Source organism: Accipiter gentilis, chromosome Z, assembly GCF_929443795.1.
Source record: "Accipiter gentilis chromosome Z, bAccGen1.1, whole genome shotgun sequence".
In the NCBI taxonomy this organism is placed as follows: Eukaryota; Metazoa; Chordata; class Aves; order Accipitriformes; family Accipitridae; genus Astur; species Astur gentilis.
Window position 1 is genome coordinate 75189999 of NC_064919.1, and position 17062 is coordinate 75207060.

Here is a 17062-nt window from a genome sequence, read left to right on the forward strand (position 1 = left end):
TAACCACCGCCCCAACTGTGAAAGTCAATACCTGAAAAGGCAGTTATTAATGATGTAACCGCCCCCCTCCCCCCATTTTTTTAGATAGTTTGCTTACAATACTGAAAAGTAACACACGATCCTTTTTTTTTTTTTTTTTTTTTTAAAACCTGGACACGCAAAATGCGGACACACACACTCACAGGCCCGTTTCACAGGTCTTTTCCCAAGCCTGCTGCTTTCACCACGTTGCCTTTTTCTGCGCTTCCTCAGACAGTGGAATAAACGTAATACAGAGCAGAACAGTCGTGAGTAAGAGATTGACCTCTCAAATCACACCCTTCTCCTCCCAAGATGCGGTACTTGGTGCTTTTAAAACAAAGCACCTGTTGTGTTTTTTCCTAACTTCCAGAATCCCTTTCCTCAGACAAGTTTAACAAGGTAGCCAGCCAGCCTCCCCGCGAGGCACCTGCGGGAGCTGCCACCTCAGGATTTCCACAGCCCTCTCAGCTACCAACTCTCGCCTCCCCCAGCTACCTCAGAGGACGCAAGCGGCTTTATTTGTCGAGCCGTCGCCGCAGGAGGAGGCTGGGCAGGAGGCGGCTGGGCGGGAGGCGGCGAGGGGACGCAGGAGGTGTCCCTCCGGGGCGGGGGGGAGCCGAGGCAGCCCGGCTGAGGGGACCCAGCCCCTCACGACGGCCGCCGGCGCGCGCCCACCTGGCTGCCTCGAGCCCCGCCTCCCGCGCGGCGGGGGAAGCGGCACCGCGAGACGACGGGCGGGTGGGGGCAGGCGACTTGGTGCGCCAGGCGCATGCGCAACTCCCGCTTCCCGAGGCGCGGGAGGGGGAGCTGTCCCCGCCTTCCCCCCCTGCGGCCGGCGCCGTTGGTCTCGAGCCGGACGCATTCGCTCCGGCGCGGGAGCCTCCCCCGCTGCTCCTGCCCCGCCCCACCCCCCCACCCACCCCCGGAGGGTGGGAGTCTCGCGGCGCGCTTCCCTATTGGCGGGGGCCGCGCCTGCGTGCGGGGAGGGGCGGGGCGCCGCGGCGCGGCCGTGCCATGTGTGCCGAGCGCTGCCCGGGCGGGGAGGCAGCCTCAGAGCGGGGGCGGCCGCCGCCGGGCAGCGCCGCGCCGCGCCGCGCCGCGCCCCTCCCCTCCCCTCCCTCCCTCCCTCCCGCCCGCCGGCCGCAGGCTGCCGCCCCGGGGCGGGGAGCGAGCCCGGGCGATGTCCTCCGCGCGGGGCTTCCTCGGCGGCTCCTTCTGCCTCGCCGGCCGGGCGGCCGGGCGCCGTTCGCCGCCGCTCTGTCAGCGGGCGGCGGGGGCTTCCTCCGCCCTGCCGGGGCTGTCGCTGCTCGGCGGCGCCCGCCGGCGCCTCCTCGCCCTCCGCTGCGCGGCGGAGGGGGCCGGGGCCGGGGCCGGCGCCGGGCCGTGCGCGCCGCCGCGGCGGCGGGGCTGCGGCGGGCTGGGGGCGGCGGGCGGCGGGTTCCGGCCGTCGCGGGTGGCGGTGGTGGTGAAGACGACGCGGTACGAGTTCGAGCAGCAGCGGTACCGCTACGCCGGGCTCTCCGAGGAGGACCTCAAGCAGCTGGTGAGCGGCGGGAGCGGGGCGGCGATCCCGGCCTCCCCGGGCGCGGCCGGGCCGTGGCGCCGGGGCCGGGCTGTGGGGAGGCTTGAGGAGTCACCAGGGCGATGCCCGGGCTGCGGAGGGGCCCGGCGTGTCCGGAGCGGGCCTGGGGCTCCCCCTCGCCCTGCGCAGGGGCGGGGGGGCGCGGGGCGGCGCCGTGGTCCGGTGCCGGCGGGCGGGGGCGCGGCCGCTGAGCCCGCGGTCGGGCGCTGCCGGGCGGCTGTCCCCGTCCCGCCCCCCCCCCGGGGCCGGGAGCCCGACTCGGAGCTGGGAGAGGGGGAGCGGGCAGCGCCGCTTAACCGCCCCTCGTTCGTCTGTTGCCGATTACCGAGGGACTTGTGTAGTAAGCGTGCTCGGGTTTTATCCTCGGAGCGGCCCCGGCAGCCTTCACCAAGGTGCAGGTGTTTTCGTGCAGTGTGTCGCGTAAAGCCTCTGTTTGGAGGAGCGCCTGCTGAGGAGAGCACTCTGTTCTGAAAATCCTCTCCGAGTCTTGGAGAGGACTCGTTCTCGCTTCCTCCTGCTCCTTCGCTCCGCACCCTTGCCTCGCTTCCTCACTTCACCCCTCGGGTGTTTTTCTCGTGACTCCTCCAGCTCAACAGCCAAATCTCTCGTTCGCATCCACCTGCCTGGCTACGGTTTTTAGAAAAGCCTTTCCCTGTGGTCCGTAGGAAGCATTCAGTACAAAACCAGGCGGCTGTTCCGCTAGTGAGGGTGTACTGAGGAAAGCGGGTGTTTCCAAGAGTCGATACGTGCGCCCAGCAAAGCGGGTGTTTCCAAGAGTCGATACGTGTGCCCAGCGTCTAGTGTCTTTATCTCCACCGAGCACAGTGACCCCCATCCTGTCCTCCGTATAGCCTGCGGCTGCCTCCTTCCAGAGCTCGCCTGCCACCCGTGGGCTAAAGGATGGTACCTGCTGGAGTTCACTTTGGCCGCCAGCCGTCTGTGCGGACCAGGTCATGAGCTGATAGGATTGTCCTTGTTGTGAATAAGACCATTCGTTTGGGTCTGTCTAGTCTTTGGTCTCTTACAACTGGAAATATTTGAGAACTGTATTTGTTTGCAGCATTTGCGTTAAACTTGCACACGTGCTTAATTTATGTAGCGGGGACAAATGCTGTGGTTGCATAGCCTTGCTTTGTAAAACACCAGGATACAAAGTACAGTGTCTAAAGCAGGGGGTGCTTACGTTTCTCTGCATACTTCAGTTGGCCATCCGCCTCCTGTGGAATTCCTGTCTAAACGTTTTTACCTATTTTGTAAAGCTTTCTAGTCAGATTTCACACGGCAACAAGTTTAATGTGGAAACGTAAGCCTGTGTTCCTGTTCTCCCCTACGTGTAGGTTCCTGTTGCTGAGAGGTCCCTGTACTTCCTCTCATACGGTGGCTATTGAAAAGCAATGTCTCCCACAGCTCACCTGTAACCCTGCTTTTCTGTCTTCGTTTAAGCCTCTCTTGAGGAAACGTTTCTTGCTGTTAAGTGTAATCGGGTTGTCCTCAGTGTGCAGCTAAAGCCAAGAAAAACAAACTGGCGTGTTTGGTCACCTTTCCCTAACTGCTTGTGTGCAGGCAGGACTGGGACAGCGAATCGGTTAGTGACCAGTGGTGTTAGTGTTGCACATCCCTAAAGGCGCTCTCAACTGAATGCGGCGATAGCTGCAGTTTTTTCTCTGACAAGAAGGCGTGGTTTGCAAGATGGGTCGCCTGTATCAATCTCAAGAAGCATTTTTAAAAAAATTAACTGTGAGGGCACAGTGTCTGGTTGTGGTAGTTGCAGAAACACCTTAGACTTTGTCCTTTTGGAGAAGCTTCAAGGTGTAAGATAATTCTCTATATTTGGGAGAATTCTAAAATTTTTGTTCTATGACTGGTGCTTTTTTCAATCTTATCTTTCCCCGGAAAATACCTCCATGTGAGGAATTGCAGCAGTAAAACTCATAGTGCTGCCAGGCAGACAAAGCCTAACTTGCCTATGTGTGTAGCAATATTAGGCTAGGCTCTTGCCGCATGGGTGGGAATGCAAAGATTTGTGCAAGAACACACTGAAAAGCTCTTCCAGAATTATATTTTTGAAATAAGAGAATGAAGGAATTCTCCTTACTGCCTGCCTGGTTTTCACATTTTTTAGGTGACGTGTAAAGATTTCTGTATTTACCTTCTGTTGTGACTCTGGTCTCTGATTTCGCGCCCCCTCCCCCCCAACCTTTCTGAGCTAATAGCAGTCTCAGTAAATAATATGTTAGGTGAAGGTTCAGGAGACCCTTGCCCCTTCTGTTGCGGACAGGGATTACTTCTTAGCAAAGCGATGGCTTCAAAGTTTCCTTCCCCCTTTGTGCTGCGTCCTTTGAGGGCAGCTTGGGGACATGATGGATTTTGCTTCCTGAGGTTAGCGGCACTCTGTGCTCCCTGTGTCTTTGCTTCTCCTGCCTGGGGAGATGTCAGAAGCTGGTGCCAAGGCACTGCCCTTGGACGTGCATTGGGTCCCTACTGCAGCTACCCAGGGTGATGCTCAGTTTATCCTGAAGGTTGTGAATTGAAGCGGCCACGAATCTGGCATGGGAGCTCAGTCACACCGAACGGTCACACAGAGGGCAGGGTGTGAGTCGAGGCTCACGTGAAAGCCTGCTCTTGGCAGAGCGGTGAAGAATGAAAGCAAAAGGTTTGGCTCACCTGATGCTGAAAGCTGTCGGCTAACCCAGGCGGGTGGTGGTGGTGGGGACTGTGTTACGTTGCAGGGACTGAAGCTCGGGTGAGCCTAGAGCTGGCTTGTGGTGTGGCAGCGTTGTTGCGGCATGAGGGAGCCCCTACCAGTGGAGGAGCACGGTGCTGTTATCTGTCACGGACCTTCACAGAGCCAGAGGCTGGCTGTCTGAAATAGAGAAACTGAATTTCAAGGCAATGTTGGAGGCCTAGATTTGAGAAGCCCTACCTGGGCTTGTTTGCCTGCCAGTTGTGGGCAGAGGAGATTGCTTGCAAGCTCCTGGAAGATAACTGATGTCTCTACTTGGAAGCTTCAGATTTTAGTGTAGCACAAATAATGATCATTGTGGGCTTAAGCAGTTATGCCTGATTACCAGGGAGTTGTGCCTGAGGCAGGAGAGCAGACCTGAACTTAGCTGTTACAATCAGTGTGTTTATGTATTAAGACGGAAAATGCTGTTAAGTCAGTTAATGCAGAGGTGACACTGCATGTGTGCCTTTGGGTGCATGTCCTAATTAGCTGGGATGTGGTCCGTGTTTAGGGAGACTGAAGATAAATTGTTGGCATACACCGATAGATATTAAAATGTGATCCAGATCGTAGCGTGATCATATATATGATACACTGTATGAATCACAGTGTACTCCAAGAAGCAGAATATCTCAGTATTGAAGCTGGCTGGCTGACACCTGTGATAGGCAACAGAGGCCCTGAGCAGCAGTGGCCTAAATACTTCTGTGGCCTTTCTTTTGGACACACTAAGTGAGTTGTACTATACAAACGCTATTAAATGTCGTAAAGTGAAAGATGCGAGGTCACGATTCCCGAATTCTTTCTGTGTGCAAACAGACAGGAGAGGTAAAGAAGCAGTCTAGACAGAAGAGTAGAACAGATGGGGGAGAGGTGGAGAGCAAGGGCAAACACTTGAAAGAGTGTTTAGTAGATCTGTGGAAGATTAAATCTTGCGTTGCACCGCTACATACATCGTATGCGTATTTGCTCCAGGTGGTTGTTTTTACAGATATTGTGGCAGAGCTCTTAGACACTTACAAATAAGTCTTTTAAATCTGTTTATAACTGTACCTAAACACATCTGACTATCATAATTAGTATTGTAATTGTATTGTATTGTAATTGTAACACCGAGATGTTCATTATTGAGACATTTGTAAACAGTCAATAGGAACAGTCCCTGCAGAAGTAGTCGCATAGGACAGTCTTCTGCATGTGGTTAAGACCTGTAAGTGCTGGAGGACGCCTGCAATGGAGACTCCTTCTTCTTTCTGACAGTGACTAACTGAGGGATTTGATCCCCTACATCAGCATTACCCCATGCCAAGATCCCAATAACCTAGTTTGTTTGGGTTTTTTTAACCGATACACTATGTGTGAGCACCTGTGCAAGACCGACACGGCAGCAGCCATACACTGCCTGTGTGTGATCGCAAGTGCGTCCTGCCTCCTCCAGCTCCCCGTGCCCCCGGAGGCATTGATGGTGTATGAATGACCATGACCAAGGCTTGCCATGCATCAGCAAGGGCTGGCTTTCCTCCCAGAGGGAGGTCTGCAGTGGGGCTGAAGGGGACACCACTGCTCACCTGTGCCTTGCTGATGAGCCCGAGCTGGAAGGAGGCAAGCAATGCCAGGTTTGTGGCTCGGAGAGGCAGAGCAGACACAAGCAGTGTGCAAAGCACTGCGAGCAGGTCTTGCAGCTGGGTAAAACCCAGTGCTGATGAATGCCCAATGCCCACAGGGAACCATCCTCAGTCACAGCCCCTCCCCAGACGCCTGCAGGCACCCTTGGCACACCATGTCCTCTCACCTGCCACCTCAAAACCAAGGTGCTCGATGCGTCACAGCCTTGCTGGGGTTCTGGCCTTGCAAACAGCTTTGCCAGCCCATGCCTGCTGCATTTCTCACCAGCACTGTGGCTGCCTGCAGAGGTTTTCTGACTGCTCAAAGTGTGGTCATCACCGCTGCCTTGCTGGAGCACCCTAGGACTGCTGCACAGCCTCTGGGGAGCCCTGCCCTGGAGAAATGTTGGCATGAAGGCAATAATAAAGTCAGGAGGCTGCATGCAGTAAAGCTGCAGGCTTAGCGGGACGCCCTGTCACTGACCTGGCTGTGCTTTGGGGTGGGAGCAGTGTCCTGTGGTCCTTCTGCCACCCTCTTTCCGATTTCCCAGGTTCCTCTAAAGCAGGTAAAAGGCTGCACAGACCAAAGGACACCACAGCAGAGGGCTGGCATAAAGGCATTCTGCTTAGGAAGGCTGTAAGGGAACTGAAAAAGCTGGAAAAATTCCAGGGAGGCACGGAGAAAGAAACAGCAGCATCGATCCAGAAGCGGAAGGTGGACCCAAGGGAGAAAAACGTGAAAAGCAAATCACAGGCAAGTCTGCAATGAGGCGGGCTAAAACACAGAGCAGGTGGAGAAGTTGCTAAAGCCAGGGATGCTGTTAGCAAATCTCTCCCACGGCATTCATCGCAGGAAAACCAGGGGAGCAGCAGGAGGTGGCAGCCCCACCAGCCCACTCCTTTCTTTAGGATGCTCAGACCCCAGGCAGGCTGCCAGCACAGGGCATGCAGCACCATCTGGGGTCAATTTGCGACTGGACGGCTTGAGGACCAAGCTTCAGATTCAGTCGTGGAGCTGAGTTTCTTGGAAATCATTCATTTTGGCTGGGCGGGGTGACTCAGGCAGCACTGGCACTGCCCATTACAGTAAGTCACAAAATCCAGTAGGCTGGTGTTTGGGGCTGGATTTGCTGGGTCACTGCTTTCCAGTAAATGCCGCACTCTTCTCTAGGGAGCGTTTTGGGGCTGGATGTGCTGCAGCTACCAGCGCTGTGCTGCCGGTATGGAGCAGCCCTCACCACTCACCAGGATTGTGGACACAGCTGAGATGCCACTCCTGACTGCCCAAGGGCTGCCTCCGAGTTGGGGGGACTCCCAGCCAGCTTTTTTGGGTGCAGAATGGCCCCCCAGCTTACCATCCCATCATGCTCACCCAGCATTAAGGAGGGAAAAGCCAACGCTGGCCCGTGTTTTATGCCAAAGGGTCACTTTGGGGATGCACCATCCCATTTGGGCTGGAAAAGGGGATTTCTCAGAGCCAGTCTCTTCCTGGAATAACCAGATGAGAGCTTCACCCTGCACCCACACAGCTTCCCCAGGACATAGCCACAGACTGCACAAGGTTGGGTTTAAAAGAAAAAAAATTTATTTGGTTTCTGGGGACATGTTCCCCCAGAGCTGATAACAGCCCTGGTGCTTGTACACACCGATGCTGCTAAGGGGCTTCCCGGTCTCCCAAGCCCAGCTGAGGTGAGAGGGTTCTTCCTCCTCCTTTCAGCCCATTGGAGTGAAGTTGTTGTGGCCAGTCCTGGGGGGAAGGGGAAGCCTATCGGTGCCTGGCCGGCAAAGGGGCAGGACCTCCTCCCCAGTGCCCCCAGCAAAGCACTGGCTCACGAAGACAGCTGTGGAGTCTGGGTGAGCAGTGGCTGTTAGCATCCCAGGAGGACCCCAGCTGCTTTTGGGGCTTCATGAGCACCAGCTCATGGAGCCCGGGTGGGTCCCGATGTTTGCAGGGAAATGCTCTGCGGCAGAGGTGCTGCCAAAGCAACTCTTGATGCTGCCTAGCCCAAACAGTGTTTCGGGAGGCATCCTGCTGCCTGCAGGCACTTGTCCAGAGTGGGAAGAGATCGGGGAAGGACAGACTGGGGACAGGAGAGGGGGCAGAGGGATTGGGGTGGGTGCTGGGACCTGCCTGAGCTCCCCTCCCCGTCCAACTATCCCATCCAGGCACAGCTGCCGCTGCAGCTACCAACCAGAAAACTTCTTCCAGTTGATGGTGAAGCCAAAGGAGCACTGCCCATCCTCGTCCAAGTGCTGGGAGCTGACAAGGTGGGATGGCTCGATGGGTTTCTGGGCGCTCGACACGGCGGCGTGGTACTCACCAGAGAAGTTGCCCTGGCTGTCAGCCTCGGACGCGTGTATCCTGGAGCCCAGCTCGTTCTCCCACCAACCAGTCACGTCGTACTGCGGGGGGAAAAGCAGATGCGTCCTTGGGGGCTGCCTGCACACAGACCCTACCCCTGCCCCCCAGGCTGAGCCCCCTACCCGCACCCCCCCCAGTGCCCATGGGGTGCCCACTCCAGCCCTGCCAGGGGAGCTGTGTGACCCCAGGACACATCTGCCCGTGCCTGTGGCGACGTGTGCTGCCTCGGCACCAGTGCACGGCACCAGTGCACGGCACCAGTGGGGAGCCCACTGGGATGGGCAGAGCCCTCGGGTTCATGGTGGGCTCCTGCACAGCCAAGGAAGTGGCACAGCCAGAGCCCTGCAGCAGCCCACCTGCAAGGCTCCAGCTCCGAGCACTGCCTGTCCTCTCCCACACTGCACCTCCCCGGGCAGGGACAAGCCACCGCCCTGGGGCAGGGTCCCCAGGTTACCCCTGCCCCAATTCCGCTGCATGTCCCTGGGAGTTGGGATCCCCACATGCATGCCCCCTTCACCAGGGAAGGCATGCCCATGCACATCTCTCCCGGCAACGTGGACAACCCCAGGTCATCCCCCACCCTCAGAGCAACCTGCTTGGCAGGAGCTCCCATCAGCATCCCACCTGGAGCTGGGGGTCCTCCTGCTGCTGAGGATTCCCTCCACGGATGGGTCTTCCATGAGTGTCCCTCCCCAGACCCTGGGACCGCCACGGATGCTCCCGTGCAGCCTCCCCCAGGGCTGAGCTTCCCACGCTGGGGATGGGGCCTGGAACAAGGATGGGGATGGGGTTGGGGATGGGGATTGGGATGGGGATGGGCAGGAACAAGGACAGCGATGGGAATGTAGGAATTGTTCCCTAGGGCTGCCCACTGACATGGCCCAGCCTGGGGGTCCCTGGCTGAGGGCTGTGCCTGGGGTTGACCCCTGTCCTGCAGGAGCCCCTGCACCCCAAACTGCCCCCTGGTCACTGCAGGGGATGGACAGAAGGACAGGGAGTCGCAAGGGCAGGGCAAGGGTCTGGGTGTGGGGATGGCTGGTGATCTGCAGTGGCTCCAGGGATTTAGCAGAGGAAGGAAGTGAACCTGCCCCAACAGCAGTAGAAAAACCTCAGGGCACTGCGGGCTGGAGGTGGGCAGCCCTGGTCATATGTACCAGGCAAGATCAAAAGGCATGCAGATGTTGGGGCAGGATCAGGCCAGCAACAGCCCATGTTGCTGCAGGCGAGCAGGATGGCTGCTGAAGCATCAAGGACAGGGCCATATGGGAAGCGGGGCCGGGGTGGTTGGGACAGCTGAGATGCGGGGTGGGGCGGTGGCAGTGACACTGTCAGTGATGGCTTCCTATGGTTTTGCTTTCTGTTTCTGTTCCCCTGTCTAGCAAGCAGGCTGCTTACACCACCTCCTATGTCGTGGGCTGCCTTCTTGGGACGCAGCAAGAGCCGGGGAACTTGCAGCTGTGGGGATGATGGAGGGACAGAAGCGAAGTCTTACTGCCCGGTCCCACATGGCTCTTGGTGACCCTGCGTCGCCCTGTGGGGTCCCCCCACCAGGGCTCTCAACCTCATCCTCCCACCCCCACTGGGGTCCCGAGGCTTTAACCTCACAGTTTGGAGAAGCATTTGGGGACCTGCTCGCGGTGCTGGTGACAGCCACAGCGGGTGTTTGGGGAGGGTGGGTGCAAGAACGAGCCCAGCGTGGTCAGGGCAGTGCCAAGGATGCCAGTGCGCAATGTGGCTGGACTGAGGACCTGCGTGTGGAAGGCGGAGGTGAGGATGAGGGTGCAGGGGTGAGGATGAGGATGCAGTGGTGAGGGTGAGGGTGCGGGCATAAAGACGAGTATGCAGGGGTGAGGATGAGGATGTGGGGGTGAGGATCAGCATGCAGGTGTAAGGGTGAGGATGCAGGGGTGGCTTTTGATCAAAAGCTGGACCCCCAGGCACGTCAGCCAGTTGGGCTTGGTCAGTACAGGCATACCCTGGACAGGCTCTGGTCCGTGCACTCGCCAGGAGCTGGGGGTGCTGAGAGCAGTCCCAGAGCCCAGCAGGGAAGGAGGGAGAGGAGCAGAGGCTGAGGAAGGCTGGCGGAAGGCGGGCACACTGTGAGAGGAAGAGGATGGTGGACAGGCCCTGACACTTTCCCAGGGCACTGTGTGCTTGCTGCCCCAAAGTCCCTGCCCCATCTGACAGTCTCTTCCCCCAGCACCTGTGCAGCCCCCAGGCAGCACGGTCCTTCCAGCCCTTCATGCCTCTCCCTGCCCACACAGCTTCTCCCCAGGGTGCTCAGGCGCACCTCAGTTAGGAGCTGCATGTTATGGATTAGGGAACTTGAGTTCCATTCACTCAGAAACTTTATGAGCTGCTGAAGTGATGAATTAGTGAGTTCATGTGTTAGATGGGTCTGTGCAAAGGGCATTGGGTCCTTGTTTGACATGTTTGCTTGCTTGCTTTCCTAATGAGCTGACAAAATAAAGTTAACATGCAGGTGATGTCGTCCTGTGAATCTGAGCACCCGAAAGGGGTGTTTTTCTGTTCTACCTTCCGGCTGATCAGGTGGGAAATACAGGCATATGTACATAGATACAGCAGGGATCCCTCCCGTATCTGGCCTTAGCCACGCAGTCTGCCCAGTAGCTGCCCCTGGAGTCCCAGGTCCTTCCTCTGGTCCCTCCAGTATCCAGCCTGGACTTTGGACCACCCCAACACCGCAGGCTCCCAGCTTGTGACCATGCTCCCCTCTGTGGGGGCTGGCACCCAGCCCTGCCCCATATGTGCTCCCAGGACCGAGCCCCCCCCACCCAGAGCAGTAGCTTGAAATGGAGTTTAATGGGAACACAGGGCAGACTGGAGTGCAGAGATGCAGGAGCAGGCCAGGTGAGCTTGCTGACTTGCCTGCATGCAGCCTTCACTGGCCCCTGGCCGTGGGGCATCCTTCTGCTCCGCACCAGGGATGCTGCCTGGGGCCACCCACCGCAGGGCCCCTGCAGATACCCCAAGGGGGTGCACAGGCAAGAAGGCATCTGCTGAGGCCCGAAGCTATGGCCAGGAAGTGGGATTACCCAGCTGCTGTCCTCCCCTTGTCCCCCAGCCCCATCCCTCCCAGCGCCCCAAACCACTGCCCTGCCCTCCCCCAGCCACCACCTCCCTCCGCCCATGGCCACAGAGTGGCTTCTTGCACCCCAGGGACACATGGGGCACTGCTCTCTGCCAGGCAGAGAAAGGTTTATTCGGCACCATGTGTGGGGGCAGCAAGCTTTGAGAAGGGGAGGCCCCACCGGCAGGCTCCTGGGAGGCACTGGGAGGCACTGGGAGGCAGCAGGGCAAGGTGAGGGTGTGTTTCCTGGCCAGAATGCTGGGAGCAGGCGGGATGCCAGCCAGGTACCGGGGCAGCAGACAGCCCCAGGGATGCAGGTGAGACAGCAGGGTGCAGGCAGCTGGGGTCCCCATCCCTATCACTTGATGCGGGTGAAGATGGAGGTGCCGACTCTGCAGGGAAACCGTGTCAGCAGGAGGGGAAGGAGGGATGCGGGGTAGGAGGGCAGGAGCAGGGCTTACCTGGTGGCTTTCCAGGTGTCCCTGCAGGACGGGACCTCTTCCCACAAAAGCCATGTGGTTTCCAGTGTCTCCTTCCCACGGCGGTCCACAAAGCACTGGCCCACAAAGGCGGTGGTGGAGTCTGGCGGGGTTCAAGTGGGGCAGAGGGGGCTCAGAGCCTATGCCTCCAGACAGGGGAACCTGGGCTACCTGATCCTGGCAGACAGACAGACAGGCAGACACCCCCCACCACATGCCCTGGACAGACAGATGGACCTCCCTGCCACCCGTCCCAGACAGACAGCCCTCCCCGACCACGTCCCATGGCAGGACCAAGTGCATGTGGCCAGCCTGTGGCCACAGCCAGTGTTTCCCTGGGTGCCCCAGAGGGTGTGGGGGACCAGCTGAGGTGGCACCCCGCTTCCAGCACGGGCAGGGGATCGCTGGCTGCCCTGGGATGCCGTGCCGGGTACCGCTGTACCTGCGAACTGCCACTGCACGGTGAAGCCGAAGGTGGGCTGCCCCTTGGCACTGGGGTGCTGCTGGGCCCCTTGCAGGGGTGACACCAGGATCTGCTTGTTGGTGGCCGCCACAGCGGTGTGGTAGGAGCCCGAGAAGGTCCCGGCTGCGTCCAGAGCTGAGAGGGTCATGTTGGAGCCTAGCTCGTTCCTCCACAGGCCCTGCAGGTTGCACTGGGGACCGGGGGTGTGGAATGATTGCTGGAGGTGACTTATCGATACGGCCACCTCTTAAGAGAAGGTAAACCTCCAGTGCAGAATATGGTGGACGTGCAATGAATTGGTTCCATAATAATTCCCTGAGCAATATAACCTGCAACCTTAGATGGTAGCAATGCCAGGGGAGCTTGGTGTGCTGACTCTGAGAGAAAGAACATGGAGGGTGGAGTGGCATGGAAGCACCGCAGCCAGACTCTACGACCTCACCGCAGGGATGGGAACTGGATGGTACTATGGAACTGATAAACCACATAGTTGTTAACTCTGAGCCAGCCCTGGACCTGCAGTTAATAATTTTCTGTCAAAATCATGTCCTCTGGGTGAACTCTGCTCATTATAAGCTTATTATAATACCAAAACACACCTCCATCCCAAAGGCTACCCGCCTCTGAGGTGTGACCACTCCTCACTGAGCGTGCGCTCTGAATTTTATCTAGCATGTACCTTTAAAAGTAAAGCGAGGAGATTGTATACCAATCATGGTAAAGGTATGTATGAATAGAGTCACTCAAGCTCCACCTGAAAGTCGGAAAATAGTATAAAAGACCTTAATAAAGGGGGGCTGTTAGGAAAGATATTATCATGGACAAATTGGAAGGACACCGATGACTTCTGGGATCCCTCGATGGTCTGAGCCTCTCTTCCCCTCCATAGGGACACCTATTGGGTGAGATTCAAACACTGGACTATACCGAGTGCTTTCCCGGGAAACTTAGAAACCTTTACAACTCTTTTCTTCCATCATTTAGTGTGCTTGTGGTTGACTGTATCATTATTTGCATGTGCTTTGCAGACTGTGTATTTATCACCAGCAATCCAAAAAAAGCTGTACTCCCATCACTTTAATAAACGGTACTATTCATTAAAATCTAGCTGTGACAGTTCATTGAATGCAACTAAAGTCTGGCCATTCTAGTTTGTTGAACGTGACTAGTAGAAAGTACAGTGTGCTAATAGTGCATCCCTAATCATTATAGTTCGATATATATGGAACTTGACTGGACTTCGAGCATTGAATTGGGCATCACTCAGAATCTAAGCCTCGTTGTCCCCAGCCCCTCTGATACCTGAGCATAAGCTGGAACACAAGGGGGTTTATCTTCTGCCAAATGTCATCACCCTTTAATGCAACAGGGGCTCATGTGGGTGCCCTGGGCAGCACCGAGCCACAGCCCCCCCTCCAGCTTGCCTGGGCAGTGGCACGGCTCCTCTCCACAGTAGCTGGGACCGGTGGCATGGGCACTGTCTGGGCCAGGACCTCTCCCTCCCGTGGCAGGGCAGGGCAGTGCAGAACTGGGGGTGCTGGACACCCCCCCTACCCCCCCGTTCGAGGGGTAGGTGACCAACACTGCCCAGAGACAGCACAGCCAGAGCTGGCAGCCCCCTCTGTCACGCACGTTGCACCCTGGGATGGCACGGCATGGCACAGCACAGCACAGCACGGCACAGCAGGGCACAGCAGGGCAGGAGCGTGCAGCCCCCCAACACAAACACCGTGTGCTGGGATGGCACAGCACGGCATGGCACAGTGAAAGCATGCAACCCCCTCGGCCGTGCACACTGTGCCCCAGGATTGGCACGGCATGGCACTGCACGGCACGGCACAGCAGGGCACAGCAGAGCGTGGCACAACGCACTGTGGCAAAGCACAGTGCGGCACAGCACGGCATGGCACGGCACAGCATGGCACCAGACAGCACAGCAGGCCACAGCAAGAGCAGGCAGCCCCTTGACCTTTCACGCTGCACCCCAGGGTTGGCATGGCACAGCACGGCACAGCCAGGACATGCAGCCCCTTCTCCAGCCACCCTGCACCCTGGGGACCACACGGCACGGCACGGCATGGCACGGCAGCAGCGAGCAGCCCCCAGCCGGGCACTGGCCCCCGGGTTGCCCTTGCCTTCCTGTTGCGGAGGATCCACAGGGGAAATCACGCACAGACCAATGTGATCCATTTACTACAACTTTTAGCACAGTTCTATACCTTATGTGCTTGTGCACGCGCCTTGTACAATACTCTAATTGGTCCAATGCCCCGGTTCACGCGACACTACCTTATCCTCCATTGGCTGTGCAAGCTTCTTCACGAGGTGTCCAGCAGTTACTTGTCTCATTCTTCGGCATCCAGGAGTTGCTTGTCAGGCTCTTCTTATCTTCCTTTCTCCCAGCGTACAAGGGCACAGCGTCCTTGTCTGCTCCTGCACTTTGTCAACGTATGCTTTGTTCCCACCTAACGGCTGGATTGCTCGCATGCCCTCGCCCAGCCAAGAAATCCTCAACAATTCCCCCTTTTTGTTTTTGAGCAATCTAGGCTTGCGTAATAACTTGGGATGCCATTTTTTCTTAACAAGCTGAACAAGGTAAAATTATTACAATAGCTATAATCACAATAACTACAACAATGCCCATAATTCTTTGAGCCAACCCGTTACCCCTAATGACCCAGACCATGAGGACTATGAGGAAGATGAACCATCCGTACATTCTTGTGCCATCTTGCTCCACGAACTCAGCCCAGCAATCGGTAGGTGCCAGCTTTCCGTGGGCGTCCCCACAGGGGCAACGATGGCCTCACCGTACACCAGCCCGATGCTCTTCGGAAAATCCCGGTATTTATACATTTGTAGAGGAACGGGTTTTAGCACACGTGGCCAGCGGGTGCCAAAAGTCCGCCTCGGTTGCAATCTATGACGCATGTGCTCGCTGGCCAGGCGCGCTGCACGAGTCATAGCCATCTTGTCTATTGGTTCGTGGGCTTTACGATACAGTTGCGATGCACAGAGCATCTTGACCTGTTATGTTAGCCAAGGTGACCGATACATTAGTTTTTGGCTGAGGTAGTATTCATATTGCCGCATCATCTATGATGCTCCAGATGATGATGGTCGTGCAAATCGAACAGGAGTCCGTCGTGGGCCTGTAGCTGTGGAAACACAATCAACCTCGTTCCCAGGTTATTAATGGAAATAGACCTTACCCCTGATTTTGGCTTTAACTAACTTTTACATTTACCCCACACTGTCTTCCCGTAATCACACTATGTTTAATCAAATTATGCTTAACATACTTTTTACCTGAAGCAAGTTCTATATACAATAAGGCACACTGTTCTAAGTCCTCTACAAGTGATACTCTATTAATAGTCGGAATCTGGCGGATCACCCGCCGGTGCCATGCCACTTGCCATTGGGACAATTCCGGGTCCAGCATCAGTGCGAAGCCATGGCTTGACCCACTTAGCCGGGATCTCCCAGTAAGTTTTACTTCTGTTGATCCGCACCATTTCCCGGATTCTGGGTCCTTATACATTACCATGATTGCCGTACTTTGTTGCGTCCTTTCTGCCTGTAAAAGAACATGATGCACTACCATTGGTGGGTCTTTGTGATCACCTGTCAATCTAAGATAATTTAGCACAAATAAGGCTTTGGCCAATCGTTCCTCTGGGAGTAAGCCCTGAGTTCCCCCCTTTTGTTTTTGCAGCATGTTCTTTAGGGTCTGGTTGGCCCATTCGACAATAGCCTGTCCTGTGGGAAGATGTGGAATACCGGTACCATGGTGAATTCCCCACAAGTTACAAAATCGAGCAAATTGTGTAGAACCATAGGCTGGGCCGTTGTCCGTCTTAATTTCTTTAGGCACCCCCAGCACTGCAAAAGAAGCGTGAAGATGTCATTCAATATGTAAGGCCTTTTCTCCAGTTCGTGCCGTGGCCCACACGGCAGCAGGATAGGTATCAATACACACATGCACAGAACGCTTTGCACCAAACCACGTGACATGGGTGACATCCATTTGCCACAACTGCAATGGCAAAAGACCTCGTGGGTTAACCCCACAGCCCAAGCCCAGCCCTTCCTTTTGACGATCGGGGCATGCTTTAACGATACCTTGGGCATCAGTAAGTGGTAAGTCAAATTGCTTTGCTAACATCCTAGCGGGTTGGTGCAAGAACGCATGTGATTGAGATCTATAATTAACAAATCCCATTCTTCTGGAGGCGTAACTGGAGACGGCAAACCTGGCTGCAGGGCTCCCATACTATGCATCACCGCATTCCTAGCTCTGAGATCATGTAACAGTCTCCATGTCCCACTTTTCTTGGGAATGGTAAATATTGATGTATTCCATGGACTAGTAGAAGGAACAACATGTCCCGCTCTCAACTGGTCCTCAACTAACTCTTGTATTTTTAGCAGCCTTTCAGAATTTAGCAGCTACTGATCAATCCAAACAGGCTCATCTGTTTTCCAGCTAATTTTCAGGATTGGCTGCCCCTCAGTGACGGCTCCTAAAAGGATGGGTCACTAACATTGCCTTCATTTGGCTCAATAAATCACGGCCTATGAGGCCAAACAATTCAGTTGGGGTAGTCATGATATACGGACGCATCGCAACGTGTTCACCATCGGGGAACACAAATGGGTAATCGGTAGCTGACTTACTAAGGTGGCTTGTGTGCCCCCATCCCTGCAATACCAAAATTTGGATTGATCAATG

The 17062-nt window shown here is 56.3% G+C and overlaps 1 protein-coding gene across 1 annotated transcript; it reads left to right on the forward strand.

Annotated features, from left to right (window-relative positions):
- Positions 1-7473: 7473 nt before the first annotated feature.
- On the forward strand, positions 7474-10255 carry LOC126036568 (splicing factor 3B subunit 4-like). The gene is made up of 2 exons (XM_049796508.1): positions 7474-7493; positions 8099-10255. The coding sequence occupies exon 2, from the start codon at positions 8145-8147 to the stop codon at positions 9036-9038; it is 894 nt and encodes a 297-aa protein (XP_049652465.1). The 5' UTR covers positions 7474-7493; positions 8099-8144; the 3' UTR covers positions 9039-10255.
- Positions 10256-17062: the final 6807 nt, after the last annotated feature.

Excerpts from the sequence above, each read along its gene's own strand:
- LOC126036568 (XM_049796508.1), top strand. The coding sequence starts at position 8,145 with ATGGTGAAGCCAAAGGAGCACTGCCCATCCTCGTCCAAGTGCTGGGAG.